Source organism: Acinonyx jubatus, chromosome X, assembly GCF_027475565.1.
Source record: "Acinonyx jubatus isolate Ajub_Pintada_27869175 chromosome X, VMU_Ajub_asm_v1.0, whole genome shotgun sequence".
Classification (NCBI taxonomy): domain Eukaryota; kingdom Metazoa; phylum Chordata; class Mammalia; order Carnivora; family Felidae; genus Acinonyx; species Acinonyx jubatus.
In genome coordinates this window covers 78,267,142-78,292,424 of record NC_069389.1, presented here as the reverse complement: position 1 = coordinate 78,292,424, position 25,283 = coordinate 78,267,142, and the positions used below count along the sequence as shown (strand labels likewise).

At 38.7% G+C, this 25,283-nt stretch overlaps 1 protein-coding gene across 1 annotated transcript; it reads left to right on the top strand.

The window, feature by feature from the left end:
- Positions 1-392: 392 nt before the first annotated feature.
- NOX1 (NADPH oxidase 1) lies at positions 393-24,604 on the top strand. Its single transcript, XM_027053843.2, is given in 14 exon segments — positions 393-461; positions 4,853-4,948; positions 9,504-9,597; positions 9,600-9,613; positions 9,856-9,940; positions 10,281-10,432; positions 10,536-10,717; positions 10,806-10,938; positions 17,375-17,467; positions 19,184-19,419; positions 19,637-19,799; positions 20,221-20,367; positions 20,595-20,719; positions 24,027-24,604. Coding segments are annotated over 14 exon segments (1,692 nt in total). The 5' UTR covers positions 393-416; the 3' UTR covers positions 24,154-24,604.
- The last annotated feature ends 679 nt before the right edge of the window (positions 24,605-25,283 follow it).

Genomic DNA, 25,283 nt, shown 5'->3' with positions numbered 1-25,283 from the left:
CTTCTCCTGAGGTCATCTGTTTATAGCCCTAGCCTTTAGTGAGAAACTTAGCAAATTGTCTTACCAAGGAAAGCAATGCCTCACATTAGGTCATGTTGATAAGATGATGAGAGAGAATATTCTCACTCCAGAAGATTGCTATTTCCTGAAGGGATAAAACCCCACCAGGGAAAACCCCTGTGGTTCTCATAGGTAGGGCTGGTCTACTGAAGCTGATAACATAGTTCTGTAGAAGGAGGAAGGCAGAATGCATTTATTCATTCCTTGAATCTTTTTGGGTAATTGTGCATCTTTCATATCTTAAAGACTCACATACCCTGAGCTAGACAGAAGACCTAATCCTGAAGAACGTCTCCAGAATCCAAGTTGTTGAATCATCCCTGCTGCCTAGAGAGACTCCAAACCACCTCTTGACAATGGGCAACTGGGTGGTTAACCACTGGTTCTCAGTTTTGTTTCTGGTAAGTGACATTTCACTATCTATTAATTACTCTTAACAGAGGAAGGAGACATTATATTTGTTAACATTTGTAAACTTATTTGAAATGGAAATATTCCATGTCAATATTAGGCCCACTAAGGCCAGTTATCTATTAAAAAACTCAACTCTAAGAGAACAAATATATGTTTTGTAAAATCTTCTGTGTATGATATATTTCACCATTTTAGAAAAGGGAAAAATTCAACTCCAGAAATTGATTGGTAAAGAGACAAATGATATAGATCACAAGTATTTGAAATTTCAATTTGTTTTCATTTTCCATCTTCTCTTTTTCTCTTCCATCTCACTTCTAACTATTGCCATGCAGCATTCATTTCTCTTCATCCTTTCTATACTGCTAACTAACATCAAGATTTCATAAAATCACTGAACGTTTGATATAGAAATATTCTTCAAGACCATGGCCCAGTGCTGTTGATTATAGAAATGTAATGGGAGCCATATATCTAATGTAAAAAATTTCTAGTACCTACACTGAAAGAGGTAAGAAGAAATAGGTGAAATTAATGTGTAGTAATATATTTAGTTTAACCCAATATATCAAAAATATTATCCTTTCAACATGTAATCAATATTGAAAATACTAATAAGATGTGGGTGGGTAGTGCTCTTTTTCTAAAACTAATATGCCTTATATGTTCAGATTATGCTTTCTGTAATAATTAACTGTGTATTTGGGTGTGATGTGGTTTACTTTTCTACCATATTTCTATTTTTATGTATTCCATCTCCTTTGTGTGAATTCATGTATTATAGAAAAATACAAAAGAAATGGGACTATTTATAATGTCATATGGAAAATCTTTTAATAAATATATATAATTAAAATAAAACATATTTGTCTCCACCTTTTCCCCCAAAGCAACAGCAAGACGTATTTTGTTAGATATTTAATTTTTTTAAGTTTATTTATTTTTGAGAGAGAGAGCACACTCGTGAGTGCACAAGGTGGGGGGAAGGGCAGAGGGAGGGAGAGAGAATCCCAAATAGGCTCCACGCTGTCAGTGGAGAGCCCCAATGCAGGGCTCAATCCCATGAACTGTGAGATCATGACCTGAGCCACCACATGCCCCAGATATTTAATTTTTAATGTTTTTTTATAATTTAAAAATGTATAGCTTGCCATACTTGTTATTTTCTTAACCATGATACTACAACTAAATTAGCTTCATCTTAAAATACTGAAAGTTCTGACCTTTTGTAGATGTTTTTAATTTGTTTTAAATAATTTTATTTTTAAATGTTTATTTATTCTGAGAGAGTGCATGCACATGAGTTGGGGAGGGGGAGAGAAAGAGAGGAAGAGTGAGAATCCCAAGCAGACTCTACACTGTCAGCACAGAGCCTGATGTGGGGCTGGATCTCACAAACTGTGAGATCATGACTTAAGCCCAAATCAAGAATCAGAGCCTTAACTGATTGGGAACCCCAGGTGCCTCTATTTTAAATAATTTTAAATTATGCTTGACAAAGATGTTCCAATAAACTTTCCACTCAAAAATATTAAAAAAAAAAAGAAAATAGTAATGAGAGCATGTAATGTCATTTGTTTTCACTAAGTTTTTGAAACACGATATGTGTTTTATACTTATAGCATATCTAAGTTAGGACCAGCCACATTTCAAATGATCACATATGGGTAGTGTCTACGGCATTGCATAGTGCAGATATAAACCAACTCCATATATCACCCAGTGAATTGATTGCAGAGCCATCATTCAAACTCAGCTTCCCAGTGTTTAGGCCAGATGTTCTTGACCACACCACATATGCACAATCCCCTTTTCCTTACACACACACACACACACACACACACACACACACCTATCCTCACCCTCATTTTTCCTTTTCTGAGCCACCCCTGAGCTTGGAACTCCCTGTTCTTTCTCAGTTTCCTAGATCTTCATGTTATCCATCCTTCTGGGGTTATCTCTTTTCTCCTCTTTGGGTTCCCAAGGACTGCCCAGGTGCTCAAGGAAAAAAGGTGTAAAAAGCAATCAGATTCTTTGTTTTGCATTTAATAAAAGGCCAAGTGCCTAACTGGGCCAGTTACCCTATGCTTTATATTTTCAATGCTCAATGCAGTGTATGTAATTCCTTTTGCACTAGTTTAGGAGACAGGGAACCCAGGAATTAGTTTCAGTTCTGCTATTAATTGAGTAATCTTGATCAAATTATTTATCCTCTCTAGACTTTAGGTCATCTGTGTGTGGGGGGAGATAAATGAAATAACTAGATACAAATATAAGTCTGTTTTTAGTTCTAAAATCCCCTGCATTTTGTATCCCTCCCTTAGTTTTTGCTTAGAGAGTTCAACACCCATTGTGGTGACTCACATTTAACTATATAGCTTTGAATTTCCACCCCCTACCAACCTTGCTGGTAGGCTCAGACTTCTTGCTATCTCTGACATATACTCCTATGCACTATTTTTTTTAATTTTTTTAAATGTTTATTTATTTTTGAGAGAGAGAGAGAGAATGTGTGAGCAGGGGAGGGGAAGAGAGCGAGGGAGACACAAAATCTGAAGCAGACTCCAGGCTCCTAACTGTCAGCACAGAGCCTGATGCGGGGCTTGAACTCACGAACTGTGAAATCATGACGTGAGCCTAAGTTTTAGGCTCAACCGACTGAGCCACTGAGGCTACCTTCCTATGAACTGTTTTTTAACATAAAAATTAAATTACTCAGAAAACATTCTTACTCCTCCTTTTGCCAGGACTTCGACTTCATTATCCATTCATAATGGAAGAAATGATAGTGAGGGTGGGAAATGGAATTCCTTACTCCCAAATGTCACTGTATTCTCCTTGTCTACAGTTGGTGATAGTCTGACACAGAGTTCTTTGTGTTTCTCTTGGATCCTGAAATATTTCTGCTCTCTCTAAATAAACTTCTCTTTTCTGTCTTTTGAACTATTGAGGTATCTGTGTCTTTCACCTCTCTTTTTCTATTAAGGTCAATGAATTTCTGAAAGATCCTCAGTTCTGGAAAGGGTGTCTAAGCAAAGGATGCAGGTAGAAGTGGATTGGCGAAGCCAGCCTGGTAATCACACAAGTCTGTAGTTAGCATTTGTTGAGCTCCTACTATGCACCAACCATTGTATTAATCACTTCACATGCTTGATTTCACATAAGCCTCACAGCATTGCTGCGAGGTAGATATTGTTACTACCCTCACTTTATAGGAGAAGAAACTGGGGTTCAAAGAAGTTAAATCACATGTCTGTCTAAGATTACAGAACAAGAAAGTGGTGGAACTAGAATTTGAGCCCAAGGAATTTGTCTCCGATGTGTGAACAGTCCAGATCTAGGGACTCTGAATGGGCCATGTCCTAGGCTAACGGCCCTCTACTCATGGGACTGAGATGGTTCTGAGCCATCCTGAGGTCAACAATATATTTTAGGGGCATCCTAATGCCCTAGAGTCCTGCTTGGTTACAAACTAGCACCTCCAAGCTTGGGATAGGGCCACAATGGTTGATTTCCAAGGCAATGAATGGGGCAGTGGGGTCCAAATTGCCCCTTTTCCCAGTGCAGAGACAGAGCTTGAGATAGACAAAAGCAGTCTTAAGAGCTCAAATGAGTCCAAAGCAATGGTAGGTTAATTTGAAAAGAGACTCACAATCTAAAAACAGGAAAATGTGTGTCAGGGTATAATTAAAGAGGCAGGCCCAGGCCCATCTGTAATGGTTTAATCTCTTTCAGATGGGTATTATTATAGATGTTAAATTTATTCTTTGTTTCCTTAGAAATCCATTTATTCACTTATTGCATCTTTTAGTTGCAATAGTTTGCTCCAGTCCAGAAGTTGGCAAATGTTTCCTGTAAAGGGCTAGGTTGTATATATTTTAGGATTTGCAAGCCATATGGTCTCTGTCACAGCTACTGAATGCTCCCATTGAATCATGAAAGCAGCCATAAACAATATAAAAATAAGTAGGCATGGCTAAGTTCCAATTCCACTTTATTTACAGACACTGAAATTAGAATTTCATGTGATTTTCACATCATGAAATATTCTTTTTCTTTTCATTTTCCCAACCATTTAAATGTGTGAAAACAAATAAAAAAGTAAAAGCCATTCTTAATTTGTAAGCTGTACAAAGCAAATGGTGAGCTACATTTGGCTCATGGCCTTGATTTGCTGACCATGGTCATTAGCGTCTAATGCATGTCTTGAAGTACTAACTCTCTCTGAAAGGCAGCTAGATACTAGAGGGCTTGTACTCATTTAAAATGAAAACAAACACAAAATAGCCAAAATGGTGACATTATTTCCTATGACTTACCTATTCCTTCCTATACCCAAATTTTACTTTATTCTTTGCTTGTTTGTTTTTTCCTCTAGGCTACTTGGTTGGGGCTGAATGTTTTCCTGTTCGTGCATGCCTTCCTGTCATATGAAAAAGCTGATAAGTACTTCTATACAAGAGAAATCCTGGGGGTGAGTATCATAGTTGTGATATGGGGAATCTCTTTGGGTTTTTTGTTGTTATTTGTGGCCTCAGCTCTTTGAGACCCAATGCCCTGATTTCTTGTAGGGCTAGGGTTACCAGAAAATTACAGGATGCCCATTTAAATTTGAATTCAAGAAAAATCATTTTTTGGTACAAGTATATGCCAAATATTGCACAGGACATATGCATACTAAAAAATCATTCGTTTTTAAAAATCTGACATTCAAATTTAGCTGGGCATCCTGTATTTTTGTTCACTAAAATCTCAGAGCCCTATTTAGGGCACACTCCCCTGATCCAATAATAAAAACACACAGTAAACAAAACTATTAAGCAATCATTTTCAAACTGGTTTCTACAGAAACTCAAGTGCTCTTATAGGTGTGAAGGGAAAGCTAATCAAGTAGTGCTCCTGCCCCTGCCTCTACTTCAACCAAAGCAACCTTTATCTGTTTTATGGACTCCTGTTTATGGTTTTAAGAAATAGTTTGGTTTAAAACAGTAAACAGGAGCGCCTGGGTGGCTCAGTCCGTTAAGCATCTGACTTTAATTCAGGTAATGATCTCGCAGTTCCTGAACTCTAGCCACACATAGGGCTCCCTGCTGTCAGCTCAGAGCCCACTTCTGATCCTCTGTCCCATGCTCTACTCCTTCCCCACTTTTGGCCTCTCAAAAATAAACAAACATTTAAAACATAATAAAATAAGACAAGTAAACAAACAACTTGAAAGCTACCGCTGTGGACTGATCTCAGAGAAAAATACCTAACAAACAAGAGGGATGCTTAGGGAGTCTCTGGGGTGGGTGGTGCTGCAGAACTCAAGGCCTGAAGAAAGGCAGGGGGCAGGTGAGAATAACGGGATGGAGAAAGCTGTGGAAGTCACAGGTCAAGAATAGAAGAAGTAGGGCACATTGGTGTGGTGGTGACCAGGAAGAAGCAGGGAGGTGAGAATTATTCTCTCACAGGCTCATCAACCTGGCCATTATCTGATTAGAAAAGCAAATTTGACTGCTAACACTAGTCAGTTTTTCAGTAGGTAAGGGATTTGGTTAAATCACTTTCATCTTGATTAGATCATTAGCTTTCCACAAAGACCCTTCCAATGTACATGCTTAAAGACAGATTGTCATTTTTTTTAAATCCTTCTTTTCTCTTTCTAATCAAAGGATCCATGTTGAGATCACAACTAATTTGAATGTTTTGTTTGTGATGTATTTTATCCTGCTGTTTTCCATTTTAAATGTTGATCCTTGATCCTTCTTTGGAAATTATAACTCCAAAGCAAGTGTTAATTTATTTTAAAAACAGCTTTTTGTTAAGAGAATGATGCAATAAATGTGACTAGTTATTAAGAGCTTAATTGCTTTATGACCAAGAAGTCAGCCACAGAAAAATGAATCATATTGATATCCTGTGGACATTTCGTTCACTTCATTTTAAAAAATCCTCTCTATTAAAAAAAAATTAATTATAAACAATACTACTTTCAGTGAGATCAAATGATACTGAAGTGTATAAAGTAAAATGTGAAAATTGCCCTCCCATCCCATTCCCCAGAGACAACCACTGTTAATAGTGCTGTTGTGCATGTGTGTGTAGACACATTGACATATGCTCACACATACATCAGACATACATTTTGTTTTTGTGGTAGGTACTATTCTTAAAAAAAATTTTTTTTTAACATTTATATCTTTTTGAGAGACGGAGAGAGGCAGAGTATGAGCAGGGGAGGGGCAGAGAGAGAGGGAGACACAAAATTCATAGCAGGCTGCAAGCTTCGAGCTGTCAGCACAGAGCCTGACACAGGGCCCGAACTCACAAACCGCGAGATCATGACCTGAGCCGAAGTTAGACGCTCAACCGACTGAGCCACCCAGGCACCCCAATAGGTATAATTCTTATACACTTCTTAATTCCCTGTATCCAGTAAAATTTTCTCTTTTTTGGTTCACCATTCTATGAGTTTTGATAAACACACACAGTAACAAAGAGGTTTTTGTTTTAACCAGAGCAGGGATTACATTGTAGATATTGGCTGGAAATAGCTTCTTACACGTAGTGTATCTCAGATATCTTTCCATGTGAGTATGTAACTAGTGGTGTGCTGGAACTAGCTCATACCAGCTTACAACAGCCAGTTATGTGGATCTCTTCTCAACCCTGTATTTAATGGTGTTCAGTGACATCAAGTTGGTATCATGAAATCTGCCATGGCAGGAGTATTCACATCATGTCAATTGGCAAATGCTGGAAATCAAGACCCCCCCACACTTCACCTGAAAGTTAAACATATACCATTGCTACTCCAGTGCCTATAGCTGTCGTCCTTTTAAGAACATAGCAGTTCATGGCATTGATGTGCCGTAATTTATTTAATCATTCTGTACTGCATTTCTTAAATTCATGCTTCCTCTAGGAAAATACAGTTATTTGATTCACTATGAAGCAGAACAAATAAGTAACATAAGAAGCAGTTTAAATTTATAGTCAATAAGGGGGAGCCTAGGTGGCTCAATCGGTTAAGCGTCTGACTTCAGCTCAGGTCATGACCTCACCATTCGAGAGTTTGAGCCCCGTGTCAGGCTCTGGGCTGACAGCTGGGAGCCTGGAGCCTGCTTCAGATTTGGTGTCTCATTCTCTCTCTTACCTCCCTCGCTCTCTCTCTCTCTCAAAAATAAATAAACATTAAAGAAAATTTATAGTCAATAAGACATTAAGGACAGCGACAGTTGAATTAGAACATCAGGTAGTGCTGATACTGAAAACTGAATATAAATTGGGATATTTCAATGTGCTGTAATGGTAAAAAAAGATTTCCTCTAAAAATAATTTATCCCATACAGATAGCCCCTACAAAATATGGAACTGTGAAATTGTAGTCCTATATTTTCCATTTACTTGCCAATTTTAACTTTAAGAAACCTCTGTGACTCAAATAAGCAAGCTGTGTGAACCAATGTGGAAATGCAAGATCTTTGAGATGAGCAGAGAAAATTTACTCAGAAATGGAGCAGGATGTCTCTCTCAAAAACACTCGGAGTGTGACTCAGCAGAGGGAGAAAACACAGGTCCTATGGAAGAGCCAGAAACAGAAAACAGTGGGGCAGCCCTGTTCACTGCACTGCCTGACATTGTAAGCCATTGTGGACGTTAGGCAGATCTTTATCTGGCTTGATGTCACGTTTCCCTGGGTTTAGGTTGTATGGAACAATAGTTTTTGTGCTGAAAAAGATTATTAGAAAAAGTCCAAGAAATTGTTAATTGTAACCCACATTCTCCCTTTCAGCCAGTTGCTGATAGCACACATGTAAGGCTGGCTAAAGTGCAACAAAAATTGCCTGGCTGCTGCTACCACCTCTGCTGCTATTAGGAGATTGTCACACTCCATAGCCTGCAATCCCAAGTATGTGGAGCTGACTCAGAGATGAGTTGCACAGAGTTAAGAAGAAAAGTTGGACTTAACTACCATGGAGTTCAGCATATTCGGTCCAGCTTATACCTAACCAAGCCTCTTTGGGGATAAATACTTCTTTGAAGCACTGATTTCTTGTCTCCTTTTCTGGCAGCTCCTACTGCTGGATCAGATTGAATTTGATGTATGCTTCCGGGCCACCCAAGGAAGTCAGTTTGAAATTCTGTTTTCAGAATTTCTCCCTTCTGAAATCTCTACCTAAGTTTAAAATTTTTGCTCTGAGGGGTTCACTAGTTTTACTTGAGCTTTATTCAATGATTAAAGACATCTTAAATATAAATGGTTAAATTTTTTATTGTTTATTTACATGATTATTACATGCTTATAATTACATTAGAAAATACAGAAAAGAAAAAATAGTCACCATCTGTAATTATACCTCTAAATATATAAGCTTTATTTAAAGTGCAAATAAAAATATATACAATCTTCAGGGTGCCTGGGTGGCTTAGTCGGTTAAGCATCCAACTCTTTATCTCAGCTCAGGTCATGATCTCATGGATTTGTGAGATTGGGCCCTGCGACCGGCTCTGTGCTGACAGTGTGGAGCCTGCTTGGGATTCTTTCTCTCCCCGTCTCTCTCTCTGCCCCTCCCCCCGCAAAGAAATAAATATACATTTAAAAATAAATAAATAAATAATTAAATAAACATTAAAAAATATATACACTCTTTGAGATTGTTTTCAAATCACAAACAATAAAGTAATAATTGAGTGTATTAGGCAAAAATACTCATTGCAGAGTATTACATTGTAGAGTGTATTTGTTTTTTTTTTTGATAGACTGTATTTGTTAATGTGAAATTACTAAATCCTGTTCTCTTTTGTATTGTACAAATATTTAAAAACCACTGTCATGAGAATTTCTCAATTCACTATTAAGATCAGCAAATTTTCTGTCATTTGCAAACAGAGTGTCTACACTGATTGTGCTAACTACTGAATAGGAGGTGAGGAAGATGTAGCTCTGTCCATTCCCACGTCTCAGACAAGTGGACTGGGTGCGTGGTCACCTGCTAGATGATGAGAGGGAAGCAGCTGATGGTCTCTTCTCTCCTCTGCTCCAGTTGGCGTTGGCCTGGGCCCGAGCCTCTGCTCGCTGCCTGAATTTTAACAGCACGCTGATCCTGCTTCCTGTGTGTCAAAATCTGCTGTCCTTCCTGAGGGCACCTGCTCAGTGAGTCCCAGGCACTCGTAGGTCAATGTTCACACTAAAGACAAGAGATCCTGAACTCCTCTGTAGAATGACCTAATATCAAACCCCTAGGAATGGAAGCCAAGGGTCTCCTTTGGTAGCCAAGGAGGGAGGTAAGGTTGGGTGGGTATAGGTATGCTTTGTTTAAGACATTTTGGTTATGGGTTACTGAATTTTATAAAGCTGCCTGCAGACATCAGACCTTGATCACTTCCCATTTGTAGTTTTGCAGGCATGCCCTGAGAAAGCAACTGGATCACAATCTCGCCTTCCACAAACTGGTAGCATATATGATCTGCCTACACACAGGTAACTGAGGCAAACCACAAAACTGCAAGGTCGCAGGCATTCAGAGTGTAGTTTCATTTATCTATGCATTTAGACATTCAAAAAGTGTTTATCGAAAACCTGGCACTACTTGCCACACACCATTGTAGGCCTATTTTCATGGAACTTACATTCGATTCTTTTGGTAACAGAATGAGTATAAAAAAATATTGGTTCTCTTTGCAGTCAAGATTTATTGGGCACCTTCTGTAGACTCGGCATTCTGCTAGACACTATATATAGGATTCTCCTTTTCTAGTAGGGCATGCCTGCCATAATGTTTCTGAGACACTTTTCAATTCCCTTTCATCTTTCCATTTAGCTATTCATATCATTGCACACCTGTTCAACTTTGAACACTACAGCAGAAGCCGATGGGCCACAGATGGATCCCTTGCTTCCATTCTCTCCACCCTATCTCAACAAGAGAGAGATGAAGATTCTTGGATAAATCCTATCCAGTCCCCAAACATGGTGAGTTGACTCAATGGCAAAGCATCTGGAATCTGGTCATGAGCAGGAAGGGCATGGTATGCTTGGTATACATTGTGTTAAGTTGAAATTTCTTCTTTCATAGACAGTGGAGTATGTGACATTTACCAGCATCACTGGTGTCACTGGAGTGATCATCACAATAGCTCTGGTTCTCATGGTGACTTCAGCTATGGAGTTTATCTGGAGGAGTTATTTTGAGGTCTTCTGGTATACTCATCATATTTTTATCGTCTACTTCATTGGTTTAGGGATTCACGGCATTGGGTAAGGACTTCAAACCCTCATTCTCATGCCCCAGCCCCTGGCCTTGCATAATTCTTTGTCCCAAACTGTCCTTCTTTGTCCGTCTCAGTGGAATTGTCCGGGGTCAAACAGAAGAGAGCCTGAATGAGAGTCACCCACACAGGTGTGCAGAATTTTTCGAGCAGTGGGATGATCATGACTCCCACTGCAAGCGTCCCCGATTTGAAGGGCTCCCTGCTGAGGTAAGAAGCCCACCGACAGGGACAGACTCCTGTCAGGGGCTGTTATTGTTATTGTTATTGTTGTTATTATTACTCTTATTATTGTTACCATTATTAGCTCAGCACTGTGCTGGATCTTCTGGAGGATATATTTTCAAGGTTCCTACCACCAAGGAACTCCAATATCAATGACAACAGGCTAGGGAGTTATCATTAGCAGGGGATCCTGAAGAGAAAGAACTAATGGTTATTGCATGTTGTGAGACCCTCTCCAAAGGTAATAATGATAGCTCACATTATTATTATTGTTGTTATTATTACTATTACTAAAATGTTTTTTGTTTATTTATCTATTTAGAGAGCACAGGTGGGGGAGGGGCAGAGAGAGAGAGAGCACAAGCAGGGGAGGGGCATAGAGAGAGGGAGATACAGAATCCCAAGCAGGCTCCAGGCTCTGAGCTGTTAGCACAGAGCCTGATGCAGAGCTCGAACCCATGAACTGCGAGATGATGACCTGAGCCGAAGTCGGACCCTTAACCAATTGAACCACCCAGATGCCCTGATAGCTCTATTATTAATAGTGTTTGCCATATGACAGGTTTGCTGTGTAATATGGATTGTCTCATTTATACATAGCAATAATCTATGAGGTACGTACGTTTTTTGTCTCCATTGTGAGATGATAGGACTATGATTCAAAGAGATTAAACTGCCAAGCTCCTATAGTAAGTAACTAGTGGAACTGGAATTCAAGCCCAAGCCTTTTAGATTCCAAAGAATGTGCTCTCGAACACTGTACTGTACCAAAGATTAGCTGTGAAATCAAGCCAATTTTCTTGAGTGGGGTCAAGCATTCTTTTTTCCCAGATTTTTTGAAGTACAATTGGCAAATAAACATGTATATATTTGAAGTGTACAATGTGATGAATGATACATGCATATTTTGTGAAATGATCACCCTAATGCGATTAATTAACACATCCATCACTTCATGTAGTTACCAATTTTTTGGTAGTGATAATGCTTAAAATCTACTCTTTTAGCACATTTCAAGTATGCTATCCACTATTATCAACTATAGTCACCATGCTTTACATTGGATCCCCAGAGCTTATTCATCTTATGACTGAAGGCACATACCCTTTTACCAACATCTTTCTAACACTCCCCGACCCCCTTCCCCAGGCCCTGGTTAATCACCTTCCTAGTGTCTGTTTCTGTGAGTTTAACTTTTTAAAAAAGCATTCTTTTAAAAAAAATTTTAATGTTTATTTTTGAGAGACAGAGAGAGACACAGCGTGAGCGTGGGAGGTGCAGAGAGGAAGGGAGATACAGAATCTGAAACAAGCTCCAGGCTCTGAGCTGTCAGCCCAAAGCCTGATGCAGGGCTAGAACCCACGAACTGTGAGATCATGACCCGAGCTGAAGTTGGACGCTTAACCAACTGAGCCACTCAGGTGCCTCAAGCAGCATTCTTAAAGTCAGCTTTCCTTGGTGTTATAAGTACCTGTTTGGAAATTATTATTAAATAGTGGGCATTCAAGGAACTGGGTTCCAGGGAACTCAAGGTGTGCCTCGGGATTATTATTGTGGATATCGTGGTTTATCTTTGCTTGCTCACAAAATATGTTAGATGGAGGAATAAATGGGAGAGGTTGACTTGTGGTATCTCAAAGTGCTCTGAAGGTGATTAAAGCCTTTAAATCTTTAAATCAGTTGCAGAATTAAGAGCAATAGCTCATTCCTCATCTAAAATGGGAATAATATCTTTAAAAAATCTCCAAAAGTTGGCATTTCAAATTAGTAGGAAAAATAGATATATCATTCAGTAGTGTTTTGGAGATAATAGGATATCCATCCAGGAAAAAAGCTGAATCTTTATTCCACACTGTACATTAAAATGTGAATCAGGAATGCATGGATCAAGGATTTAAATGTTAAAGAAAGGAAGGAAATCATAAAAGCACCCTAATACCACATGGGAATTTTTTTTAAAGTTTATTTATTTTTGAGACAGAGAGAGACAGAGCATGAACAGGGGAGGGGCAGAGAGAGAGGGAGACACAGAATCGGAAGCAGGCTCCAGGCTCTGAGCCATCAGCCCAGAGCCTGACACGGGGCTCAAACTCACGGACTGCGAGATCGTGATCTGAGCTGAAGTCGGACGCCTAACCGACTGAGCCACCCAGGCGCCCCAACGCATGGGAAATTTTTATCTAATACCGGAGGGTTAGAAAAAATATTCCCTAAATATTTTAAAAGACCTTGAAGCCAGAAAAGAAAATATAGTAAATTTGAATAAATATATATTAAAATTTATTGTATATATATATATATATTTCAGTTTTTATTTAAATTCCTTTATAGTTAACGTACAGTGTAATATTACTTTCAGGTGTTCAATATAATGATTCAACACTTCCATACATCACCTGGTGCTCATCACAAGTGCACTCCTTAATCCCCATCACCTATTTAACCCAGCCCCCACCCACCTCTCCTCTGGTAACCATCAGTTTGCTCTTTATAGTTAAGAGTCTCTTTCTTGGTTTGCCTCTCTCTCTCCTTTTCCCTATACTCTTTTGTTTTGTTTCTTAAATTCCACATATGAGTGAGATCAAATAGTATTTGTCTTTCTCTGACTTATTTCACTTAGCATAATGCTGTCTATCTAGCTCCATCCATGTCGTTGCAAATGGCAAGATTTAATTCTTTTTTTATGGCTGAGTCATATTCTATTGTATATATACCACTTCTTTTTTATCTATTTATCAGTCGATAGACACTCGGGCTGTTGCCATAATTTGGCTATTGTAGATAATGCTGCTATAAACATCCAGATGCATGTATCCCTTCAAGTCAGTATTTTTGTATCTTTTGGGTAATTACCTAGTAGTGCAATTGCTGGATCATAGTTCTATTTTTCACTTTTTGAGGCACCTCCACACTGTTTTCCAGAGTGGCTGCACCAATTTGCATTCCCACCAACAGTGCAAGAGGTTTCCCCTTTTTCTACTTCCTTGCCAACACCTGTTGTGTTGTTAATTTTAGCCATTCTGACTGGTGTAAGGTGACATCTCATTGTAGTTTTGATTTACATTTCCCTGATGATAAGTGATGTTGAGTATCTTTTTATGTGTCTGTTGACCATCTGTGTGTCTTCTTTGGAATAATGTCTATTCATGTTTTCTGCCCATTTTTTTAACTGGATTGTTTTTTGGATGTTGAGTTTTATAAGTTCCTAATATATTTTGGATACTAACTCTTTATTGGATATGTCATTTGCAAATATCTTCTCACATTCTATCGGTTGCCTTTTAATTTTGATGATTGTTTACTTCAGTGTTGAGAAGCTTTTTATTCTTATGTGGTCCCAGCAGTTTATTTTTGTTTTTATTTCCCTTGCCTCAGAAGATAAATCTAGAGAATGTTGTGGGGTGCCTGGGTGACTGTCAGTTAAGCATCCAACCCTCGATTTCAGCTCAGGTCATGATCTCACTGTGAGTTCAAGCCTTGCTTCGGGTTCTGTGCTGACAGTGTGGAGTCTGCCTGGGCTTCTCCTTCTTCTCTCTCTTCCCCTCCCTCACTCATGCTCTTTCTCTCTCAAAAATAAATAAACTTAAAAAAGACAGAGAAATATTGCTACAGCCAATGTCATACAAATTACTGCCTGTGTTCTCTTCTAGGATTTTTATAGTTTCAGGTCTCACATTTAGGTCTTGAATCCATTTTGAGTTTATTTTTGTGTATGGTATGAGAAAGTGGTCCAGTATCATTCTTTGCATGTTGCTGTCCAATTTTCCCAACACCATTTGTTGAAGGGACTGTCTTTTTCCCATTAGATTTTCTTCCCTGCTTTGTTGAAGATTAATTGATGATACAGTTGTGGGTTTATTTCTGGGTTTTTTATTCTCTTCCATTCATCTATGTGTCTATTTTTGTGCCAGTGCCATACTGTTTTGATCACTACAGATTTGTAATATAACTTGAAGTCTGGAATTGTGATACCTCCAGTTTCGTTTTTCTTTTTCAAGACTGCTTTGGCTATTCAGGGTCTTTTGTGGATCCAAAAAAATTTTAGTATTGTTTGTTCTAGTTCTGTTCAAAATGTTGTTGGTATTTTGGTAAGGATTGCATTAAATCTGTAGATTGCTTTGGGTAGTATGGACATCTTGACAGTATTTGTCTTCCAATCCATGGGCATGGAATTTTCTATTTCTTTGTGTCATCTTCAATTTCTTTAATCAATGCATTATTGTTTTCAGAGTACAGATCTGTCACATCTTTGGTTAACTTTATTCCTAGGTATTTTATTATTTGGGGGGGCAATAGTAAATGGTATTGCTTTTTTTAATTTCTCTTTCTGCTGCTTCATTGAAACATTTGTTTTTAAAAAGCTGTATGGTATACCATTTTTGTCAAATTTTTTACATGATCATTTTTAATGATCTTGAGGGCATTATGCAAAGTAAAATAAGTCAGACAGAAAAAGACAAATACTGTATGATCTCACTTATATGTGGAATTGTACTTTAATAAACCTAGCTCATAAATACAGAGAACAGATTGGTGGGTGCCAGAGGCAGGAGGTGGGTGGTGGGCAAAATGGGTGAAGGTGGTCAAAAGGTACAAACTTCCAGTCATGGGTATGTCAGGTATAGCATGGTGACTATAGTTAATAATACTGTATCGCATATTTGAAAGTTGTTAGGAGAGTAGATGTTAAAACTTCCTAGCACAAGAAAAAATTATTTTGCAGCGATGTATGGTGATGGATATTAACTAGACTTATTGTCATAATTTTGCAGTATATATAAATATTGAATCATTATGGTGTACAATTGAAACTTATATAATGACATGTCAATTATGTCTCAATACAAAACAGTAAATAAAAACTTTAAAAATTGAATTTGGTATTGGCAAAAGAAATCTCTGTGATATACCATTTTTGTCATTTTTTTCTTAGTAAATAATATGGCCATTGCTATGCTCATATACTTAGTATACACCTTAATTATATCTTTATGCTTCATTTCCCAGAAGTGAAATTTCTGGGTCAAAGAGAAGGAATGCTTTTAAGGCTGTTGGGATGTAGTGCCACTTTGCTTTCTGGGAAGATACTACTAATTTGTCCTCCATTACCTGCACATGTGAATGTGCCCATTTCCCTACATCCCAGTTAATGGTAGGCATTATGGTTTAAAGTTGTTTTTCCCAATCTTAGAGGCTAAAATACTATTTTTAAAATTTTATATATAGAGAGCACATGTGAGCAGGAAAGTGGGGGGGGGGGGAGAGAGAGAGAGAGAGAGAGAGAGAGAGAGAGAGAACCTTAAGCAGGCTGCACACTCAGTGCTTATTACCACAACCCTGGGATCATGACCTGAGATGACATCAAGAGTCAAAGGCTCAATTGACTGAGCCACCCAGGCTCTCTAAAATGCTATTTTGGTTTAATATTCATTTCTCTGATTACTTCTGAGGTCAATTTTTTCCATATTGTTATCAGCCATTTCTTAAATATATTTTTTTGTGTTTCCTTTGAAGACATGGGGAATCTTTTGCAAATAAGGAATAATATCAAATTGTATAATACCCACTTTCAAGTTCACCAGCCCCATCTCTGCCCCTTTCCTTCCTAGAAATACCTAAGGAGGTTGTTTGCCTGAAACAGCGTAAGAAACCTCATTCCACATAGTTCTGATGTATCGTGCTGAAGAAGTTGTGCAAGAAAGGACATGACTAGCATTGCTAGGAAATATGTTTTTAGCAGCTCATGTACATATGGGGGCAACCTGCTACCTTTGAGAGGATCTCAGGGATAGAAAGGCTACTTTAAAAAAACGTAGACAAGATAAAAAATATATTACTATGTTAGGTGTTTTGAAAACCTGATAAAAGAGGTGATGGATAAATACCAAGTTTTATATACTGTTACCAATAGTGTCAGTCACTCACTTTCCTTTTTTTGTTAGTTGTTTTGTTTGTAATAATCTGCTTTCATGTTGCATCTACTTTCTCTGTTGTTTTTTTCAGATTGGACAAATTGTCCTGGAATACTGTCTTGGAGTCTTAAAATTAAAATTTATATATAATTTAAGATATATATACATATATATATGTATATGTATAATTATAGGTATATGTATACATTACATTATAATTATACATATAATTATAATGTATTTTATTTCTGTGCTTTTCTTTTACAATGTACTTGTAAAACTTCAGGAAATGATCTGCTTTATGAATAACAGATTAGCAAATGAAACCATTGCAATTTATTCCTTTCCATTTCCATTCTCAAGTTTTGGTGAAATTAGTGGCTTAATAATGATACACATCAGAAAACTCAATAAATATTACTGAATGAAGTAATATTCAATATTACTGCTACACAAATCCTAAATAAGAGATTAATGTGTAACCTCAACTTTATTCTTTTTCTGTGCAGTCTTGGAAGTGGATACTTGCACCAGGCATTCTTTATATCTTTGAAAGGATTCTCCAATTTTATCGTTCAAAGCAGAAGGTTGTGATTACCAAGGTAATGAATATACACTTTCCCCTAGCTGTGATAAGAGTCTTATTCTTCCTGATTATAGGAATAGATTGTCATGTTGTCACCCTGAAGGGAATAAAAAAAGAACGGGGGGCAATATATTTCAGTTCCTCCAGTGTTGGACAAAACTATGGGAAAAAGGGTTTGGCAGAAATCATCAGCATGGGTCTATGTCAGAGGCTGCAAACAGGTGGCCTGAGCCAGATCTAGCCCACAGACATATTTTGGTTGGCCCACACACTGATTGTTTAGAAAGTTGAATTGGTTGCTAACATTTAAAAATCTGGATAGAGGCTTTCACAGTAAAATAAAAATGGCATTTCTATCTTCTTCCAAAGAATCAGGCAACCTGGTATTTATTTGTGTGTTTGTTTGTTTGTTTGTTTATAAAATTTATTTAAATTCATGTTAGTTAACATACAGTGTAGGATTGTTTTTAGGAGTAGAACCCAGTGATTCATCACTTACATATGATACCCAGTGCTCATCACAAGTGCCCTCCTTAATGTCCATCACCCATTTAGCCCATCCCCTCCACCTGCAACCCCTCCAGTAACCCTCATTTGTTCTCTGTATTTAAGAGTCTCTTATAGTTTGCCTCCCTCTCTGCTTTTTAAAAAAAATTTTAATGTTTATTCATTTTTGAGACAAAGAGAGACAGAGCATGAGCAGGGGAGGGGCAGAGAGAGAGGGAGACATAGAATCTGAAGCAGGCTGCAGGCTCTGAGCTGTCAGCAGAGAGCCTGACGCAGAGGTTGAAGTCATCAACTGTGAGATCATGACCTGAGCCGAAGTCAGATGCTCAACCGGCTGAGCCACCCAGGCACCCACCTCTCTGCTTTTATCTTATTTTTCCTTCCCTTTCCCTACGTGCATCTGTTGTGTTTCTTAAACTCCACATGAGTGAAATGATCTGATTTTTGTCTTTCTCTGACTTATTTTGCTTAGCATAATACATTCTAGTTCCACTCATATTGTTGCAAATGAAAAAATTTCATTCTCTTTGATATCTGAGCAGTATTCCATTGTATGTGTGTGTGTGTGTGTGTATGTGTGTGTGTGTATATATATATATATATATATATATATATATATACCATTGTGTATATACACACACACACCACACCTTCTTTATCCATTCATCAGTCAATATAAATTTGGGCTCTTTCCATAATTTGGCTATTGTTGATAATGCTGCTTAGAATCATTGGGGTGCATGTGCCCCTTCAAATCAGCATTTTTGTATCCTTTGGATAAACAGCTAGTAGTGAAGAATCAGGCAACCTGAATGTGCTGAGTTGCAGTTCCATAGTGCAACCACTGTCTGGACAAAGTAACTGCTGCCACCTTTAATTTTTTAAATGTTTATTTATTTTTGAGAGTGAGAGAGACAGAATGCAAGCAGGGGAGTGGCAGAGAGAGAAGGAGACACAGAATGTGAAGCAGGCTCCAGGCTTTGAGATGTAAGCACAGAGCCCAACTCGGAACTCAAACTCCTGAACCATGAGATCATGACTGAGCCGAAGTTGGATGCTCAACCGACTGAGCCACCCAGGTCCCCCACTGCTGCCACCTTTAGAAAGGGCTTTTGCTAGCAGTTCACCACTAAGACCTGCCCTCCAGGTTTATTCATTTATTTCATCTGCCTGCCCCTGTCACCATTTGAATTTACTTCCTCTGGCCTCTGTGCTCTATTCTTAGGTTGTCATGCACCCATCCAAAGTTTTGGAATTGCAGATGAGCAAGCGTGGCTTCATCATGGAAGTGGGACAGTATATTTTTGTTAATTGTCCTTCAATCTCTTACTTGGAATGGCATCCCTTTACTCTGACCTCTGCTCCAGAGGAAGACTTCTTCTCCATTCATATCAGAGCAGTGGGAGACTGTACAGAAAATCTCATAAGGGCTTTTGAGCAACAACATTCACCAATTCTCAGGTAGGTCCCCAAGAGCAGCGGAAACCCAGAGCAAGACACAGACAGGCAGAAAAGAGAAAGCAATTCCTTGTTGAACCTTAAGTCTGGTAAGATAGAATATGATTAAAATAAATAGGCACTAAATGAGCAATGGGAACAGCTATGTCTCTGAGAGGATGTTTGAGGTTGGGGGTGGAAGTGAGATTTCACTTGCCCATTGTCTTCTGTCTTCTGTCAGGATTGAGGTGGATGGTCCCTTTGGCACTGTCAGTGAAGATGTTTTCCAGTATGAAGTGGCTGTGTTGGTCGGAGCAGGAATTGGGGTCACCCCCTTTGCTTCCATCTTAAAATCTATCTGGTACAAGTTTCGGCACGCAGATCACAACCTTAAAACACAAACGGTAACTCCCTCATACCACTTTGCATCTGGACTGGGCTGGACAGGTCCATTGCTTTCATGGGTTAAACTCTTTACAATTGATAAGAGAGTAACCATCCCTGGAGCTATGAGAGTGAGTGATCACTTCTGTCTGCCAAGGCATCCACTTTTACAGATTCATCACAAGAATAGAGTCTTCATTTTCAATTTGGAATTTAAAATCACCTTGAACCAAAGATGATGTTGGAAGTCTTTTTCCTTAAGGGATGTTGTAAGAACTCTGAACATTCATGCTTTCTAAAGTCTGCTGCTCTGAAGAAGTGATTTTTCAGGTCACTCTTAGATTTGATCAACAAATACAGAGTATATGCTCATAATCATGTCACCACAATGTACATCATGAAGGCACTTAGTAAGGCTATGTTCTCTCTTGCTAATTCCAGATCTATTTCTTCTGGATCTGCAGGGAGACAGGTGCCTTCGCCTGGCTCAGTGACCTATTGGCTTCTCTGGAACATGAGATGGAAGAATTAGGCAAAGTGGATTTTCTAAACTACCGTCTCTTTCTCACAGGATGGGACACCAACATCGTGAGTTCAAACAATACACTAATTCCCAAGTTAGATGCAAGATAAATGTTAGACAAGGTCATGAATGCTGATTGGAAATAATGATTTCTTATGATTTCTTATCCACCCTCACCCTCACCTCTGAGTTTAGAAGTGGCCAAAACAAAACAAAACAAAATAAAAGTGGCTAAAGGAAGAAAACAGCTATCAGGACCTGCTTTTTCTAACTTTTATTTCTTTGGCTCCAGGCTGGTCATGCCGCATTAAACTTTGACAAGGCCACTGACATCCTGACAGGTCTGAAACAGAAAACCTCATTTGGGAGACCCATGTGGGACAATGAGTTTTCTACAATAGCTAATGCCCACCCCAAGTAAGTGCATTTTCCTCTAGTTGAGTTTACAGAGTTAGAATTTAGGAAAGATATTACAGCATGTTGAGCATTTTTGGGAAAAAGATCTCTGGGGAAGAAACTATTTGAATCATTCTCAGATTCTTGCTTAAAACTGAAAAAATTGCATCTGGGGTTTTAGCCAAATAAGGGTTGTGACCTTGTAATTGATAAGAAGACGTTTGGTTCCCCTGCAAGTCCCCATTCAAACAAGGCAAGGAGACTCAGTTCCGATTAGTATTATGGAATAAAATGGAAAACTGGAAAAATTCAAATGCACTATTTTTGGGCTTAATAATCCCTACGTCAAGTAAGAAAAGTTTAGAGTGTATTGTCTAGTTAACTGATGACCTGACATTGTCGGTCTTTCTGGAAGAGTTTTGAGACATGCTAGAGCATATAGGAAAACCTGGTGCCATGAAATCAGCCATTCTAATGGGAAAGAAATTAAGCTGATCATTTAGATAAATTCCTGGAACAAGTTGGCAACTAAGGATCAATTCAATTTCACAAACATTACTGGTTACCTTCTATAAGTTCAGCACTCATTATTCTAGAAGGTTTGGAGGTTGAAAGAGAAATAGGATATGGTTCTTGCCCTCAAGGAGCATACATTTTAATAAGAGATGCATACAATCAACCCAAAGCAGAATGATGCACTCCATGAAACAGGTACATAGATATCGAGGGAAGGAAAGTGTATGCCAACATAGGGTGATCACAGCAGGCTTCATGAAGGCAGTGGTGAGAATACTTAGTCACTCTGATTCAGATAATCCTGGGTCCTAATGTTAGTTCTGATACTTTCCATTCCTGGGACCTTGAGCTAGAAAATCCTCTAACCTTCAGACTTCTTATCTATAAAATGGGGGTTATATGAGTAAGTGCCTTCTCTTCTCACTTGCAGAATTATTATAAACATTAAACATATACCTATATGAAAAATGCTCTGTAAACAGGAAAGCAGCATTTAAACAAAAGAGATTATGTTAATTACTGTGTTGAGCTGACCATAGTTGAAGTTGTGAGAATGGATGACATTGCCAGGAGAGAGTGGTGGAGGACAATAGCATTAAGCAATGCTTACATCGTGTGGGAATGGAGAAAGATAAGCCGAGAAGAAGTAGGAGAACGTGGAGAAGTGGTGTCACAAAAACCAAGGGAGGAAATATTAAAGAATTGGAGGTGTGGCAGGGTCCAGGAAATGCTTATTTAACTTAAAGATGATCTAAGCATGTTTATAGACAGAACAGAAACCAGTACATAGAATAAAATAAATATACAAAAATGGGGATGGGACGCGTAGGTGGCTCAGTTGGTTAAGTGTCCAACTCTTGATTTCGGCTCAGGTCATGATCTCATGGTTTGTGGGATCGAATCCCGCATTGGGTTCTGTGCTGACAGCATGAAGCCTGCTTGGGATTCTCTCTCTCCCTCTCTCTGCCCCACCTGCTCATGCTCTCTTTCTCTTTCAAAACAAATTAAAAAAAATTGTTTTAAATGTTTATTTATTTTTGAGAGAGAGAGAGAGAGGGTGCAAACAAGGGAGGGGCAGAGAGAGAGAGAGAGAAAGAGAGGGAGACAGAATCTGAAACAGGCTCCAGGCTCTGAGCTGTTGGCACAGAGCCTGACGTGGGGATTGAACCTACAGACCACAAGATCATGACCTGAGCCAAATTTGGATGCTTGACTGAGCCACCCAGGTGCCCCTATGATGGTCATAATAAAACATGGGCAATAAGAGTTGGTGAGGAAGTGGAAAAATTGTAGGAGAGTTCCTCTCACATTGTTTGTGGGAATGTGAAATGGTGCAGCACTTTGGGAAAACTCTGGCATTTCCTCAAAATATTTAACCTAGAGTTACCAAATGACCCAGCAATTTCACTCCTAAGTATATACCCAGGAGAATGGAAAATAGCCTTTGCTATCCACACAAAAACTTGTACATGAATATATATAGAATAGTGAAAAAGTGGAAATAACTCAAGTATCCAATGACAGATGAATGGATAAACAATATATGGTATATCCACACAATGGAATATTATTCAGCTATTTAAAAAAAAGTGAAGTACTGGTACATGCTAGGACATGGATGACACTTGAAAACAGCATGTTAAGTGCAAAGAACCAGACCCAAAAGGCTACATATTGTATGATTCCATTTATATGAAATGTTCAGAACAGACAAATCTAGAGATAAAAAGTAGATTTGATGGTCGAGGGCTGGGAGGAGGTGGTCGGGAGGAAATGGGGAGTGACTGCTAATGTGTGTGGGCTATTTTTGGTGGGGGATGATGAAAATGTTCTCGGATTAGATAGTGGTGATGGTTGCACAACTTTGTGGCTATACTAAAAAGCACTAACTGTACACTTTAAAAATGTGAATGTTATGACATGTGAATTATATCTCAATGAAGTCAAAAGGAGGGGAGAGGAAGGGATGATAGAAGGAAGGAGAGGGTGAGACCCAGAGCATAATTAGATTATCCTTGGTGAGAAGCTGACCACCTCTTCAGTGTGAGAAATTTTGAAGTGGGGATAAGTGCACAATGGATGGCTCTAATAGCAGCTAACACATATGCACTTGCTATGGGCCACACATCTTTATAATTGCTTTACAAATGTCTTTCATTTAAATAAACCCCAAAACAACCCTGTGAGATGGGTACTATTTTTATACCCATTTTACAGGGGGGGGGGGGGACTGAAACAGAGGTTAAAGAAACTTGCCTAAATTCACACAGCAGGGATAAGTGCCAGAGCTGTTATTTCTATTTATTTTTTTAAAGTTTATTTATTTTGAGAGAGAGCACAAGTGGGGAAGGGGTAGAGAGAGGGAGAGAGAGAATCTCAAGCGGGCTCCGCACTGTCAGAATGGAGCCTGACATAGGGCTAGATCTCACGAACTACAAGATCATGACCTGAGCCAAAATCAAAAGTCGGATGCTGAACTGAGCCACCCAGGTCCCCCATCAGAGCTGTTATGTCAACCGAGAGTTGGGCTCCGGGGTCTAGCACTGAACCTCTACCCTGCATCAGATCTTCTATCTGTTCTCCATAGAATAGGTAAGGATGCATGCATGCTGAGAGCAACAGAAGGCTGGGAGCACATTTGGGGCTTGCAAGCAGAAAACGTGAGAAAACTACAACGAAGAATGTGAGGGAGTCAACTGAATCTTTATGCAAGTTTGTTGGGAGCAGTAGAGGCCTAGCGGAGGCAGTTTCTCCATCCTCATGAACATAGCAGCTTTTGCTGTATTCTTGCCCTATTGTTCTATTCCTGCAGGTCCGTGGTGGGAGTCTTTTTATGTGGTCCTCAGACTTTGGCAAAGAGCCTGAGCAAATACTGTCACCAGTACTCCAGTCTAGATCCTAGGAAGGTTCAATTCTACTTCAACAAAGAAGATTTCTGAATTACAGGAATGGGGATGGTAATCTGCATTTAGTCTCTCCTCTGAATCTTCAATAACTTGGTCTGGTCAGGTAGGAGCAGCCACGTAAGGACAGTAACATGCATGTTAAACTCTCCCCAGCATTCATTTTTTTTATTGGATTCAACTTTGATGTCACTGATCTTCATGAGGTCACAATAATTGCAAAGCCCATCCCTCCTTGGGAAAATAACTGTGAATCCTTCTGGAATGCCATGACTGCAACAAGGCCTGATAGCAGAGGTGGTTAACAGTTACACAACTTTACCCCAGTTGATATGGTTTACTCTGTTATTCTCTCCCAGGCTTTTGGTATTATTTTTCCCACCCTCTCACCTTCAAAGAAGATTTCTAAAGTAGGGTTATTTTTTAAATAAAAAATTTATTGAATAATGACAAAACATAATAAGCATAAATAATAAAGCAATGAACATAAAATCACCAAGAACCCCATCCCTATATAACACTATGTACATTCTTACTGTTATTTTAAACACGGTCTTATCCAGGGTGACTAGCAATTTATGCTTTGTTTTTGCTTGTCGTGAAATGATTTTCCTCTTAATGAATCTTTCATTACTTTATCTTTTAATGAATGACTCATTACTTTAGGCTCTCCATTGGGGAAAGAAAATCTTGTAACTATGCTAATTGTAATTGAAATTATATTTTAATTTAAAGCTATATTGTCATTAGCTTGCATTGTTCTGTTGGAAATAACTGCAAAAACTTGAACTCCATTTTAGGGTGACTTAACCGGGGCTCTTTATTGCCATTTTTATGAAGGGGGGTGGTTTAGCAACATTTAGTTTAAAAAAAAAAGTTAATTTATAAGTTTGATAGCATGTTTTGGCTCTTCCCTATTTATTAAGGAATCATTCACCTAATGACATAAGCAAAATGTCTTTTCTCCTATCAGAATGCTTTTTATTTCTGCCATCCACCCAGCTCTGGGATGTTAGTAGTCACAGTGAATTAGTAGAAGCAAAGACTGGGGCCCTTAAAAGAGGCCCACGCTTCATTACCCCAAAAGACAATTCAACTCAGATTTGTAAGAATGTTCCTACTAAATCAGCATTATAGCACCTATTTCTCTACCATTGTGTCCAAAA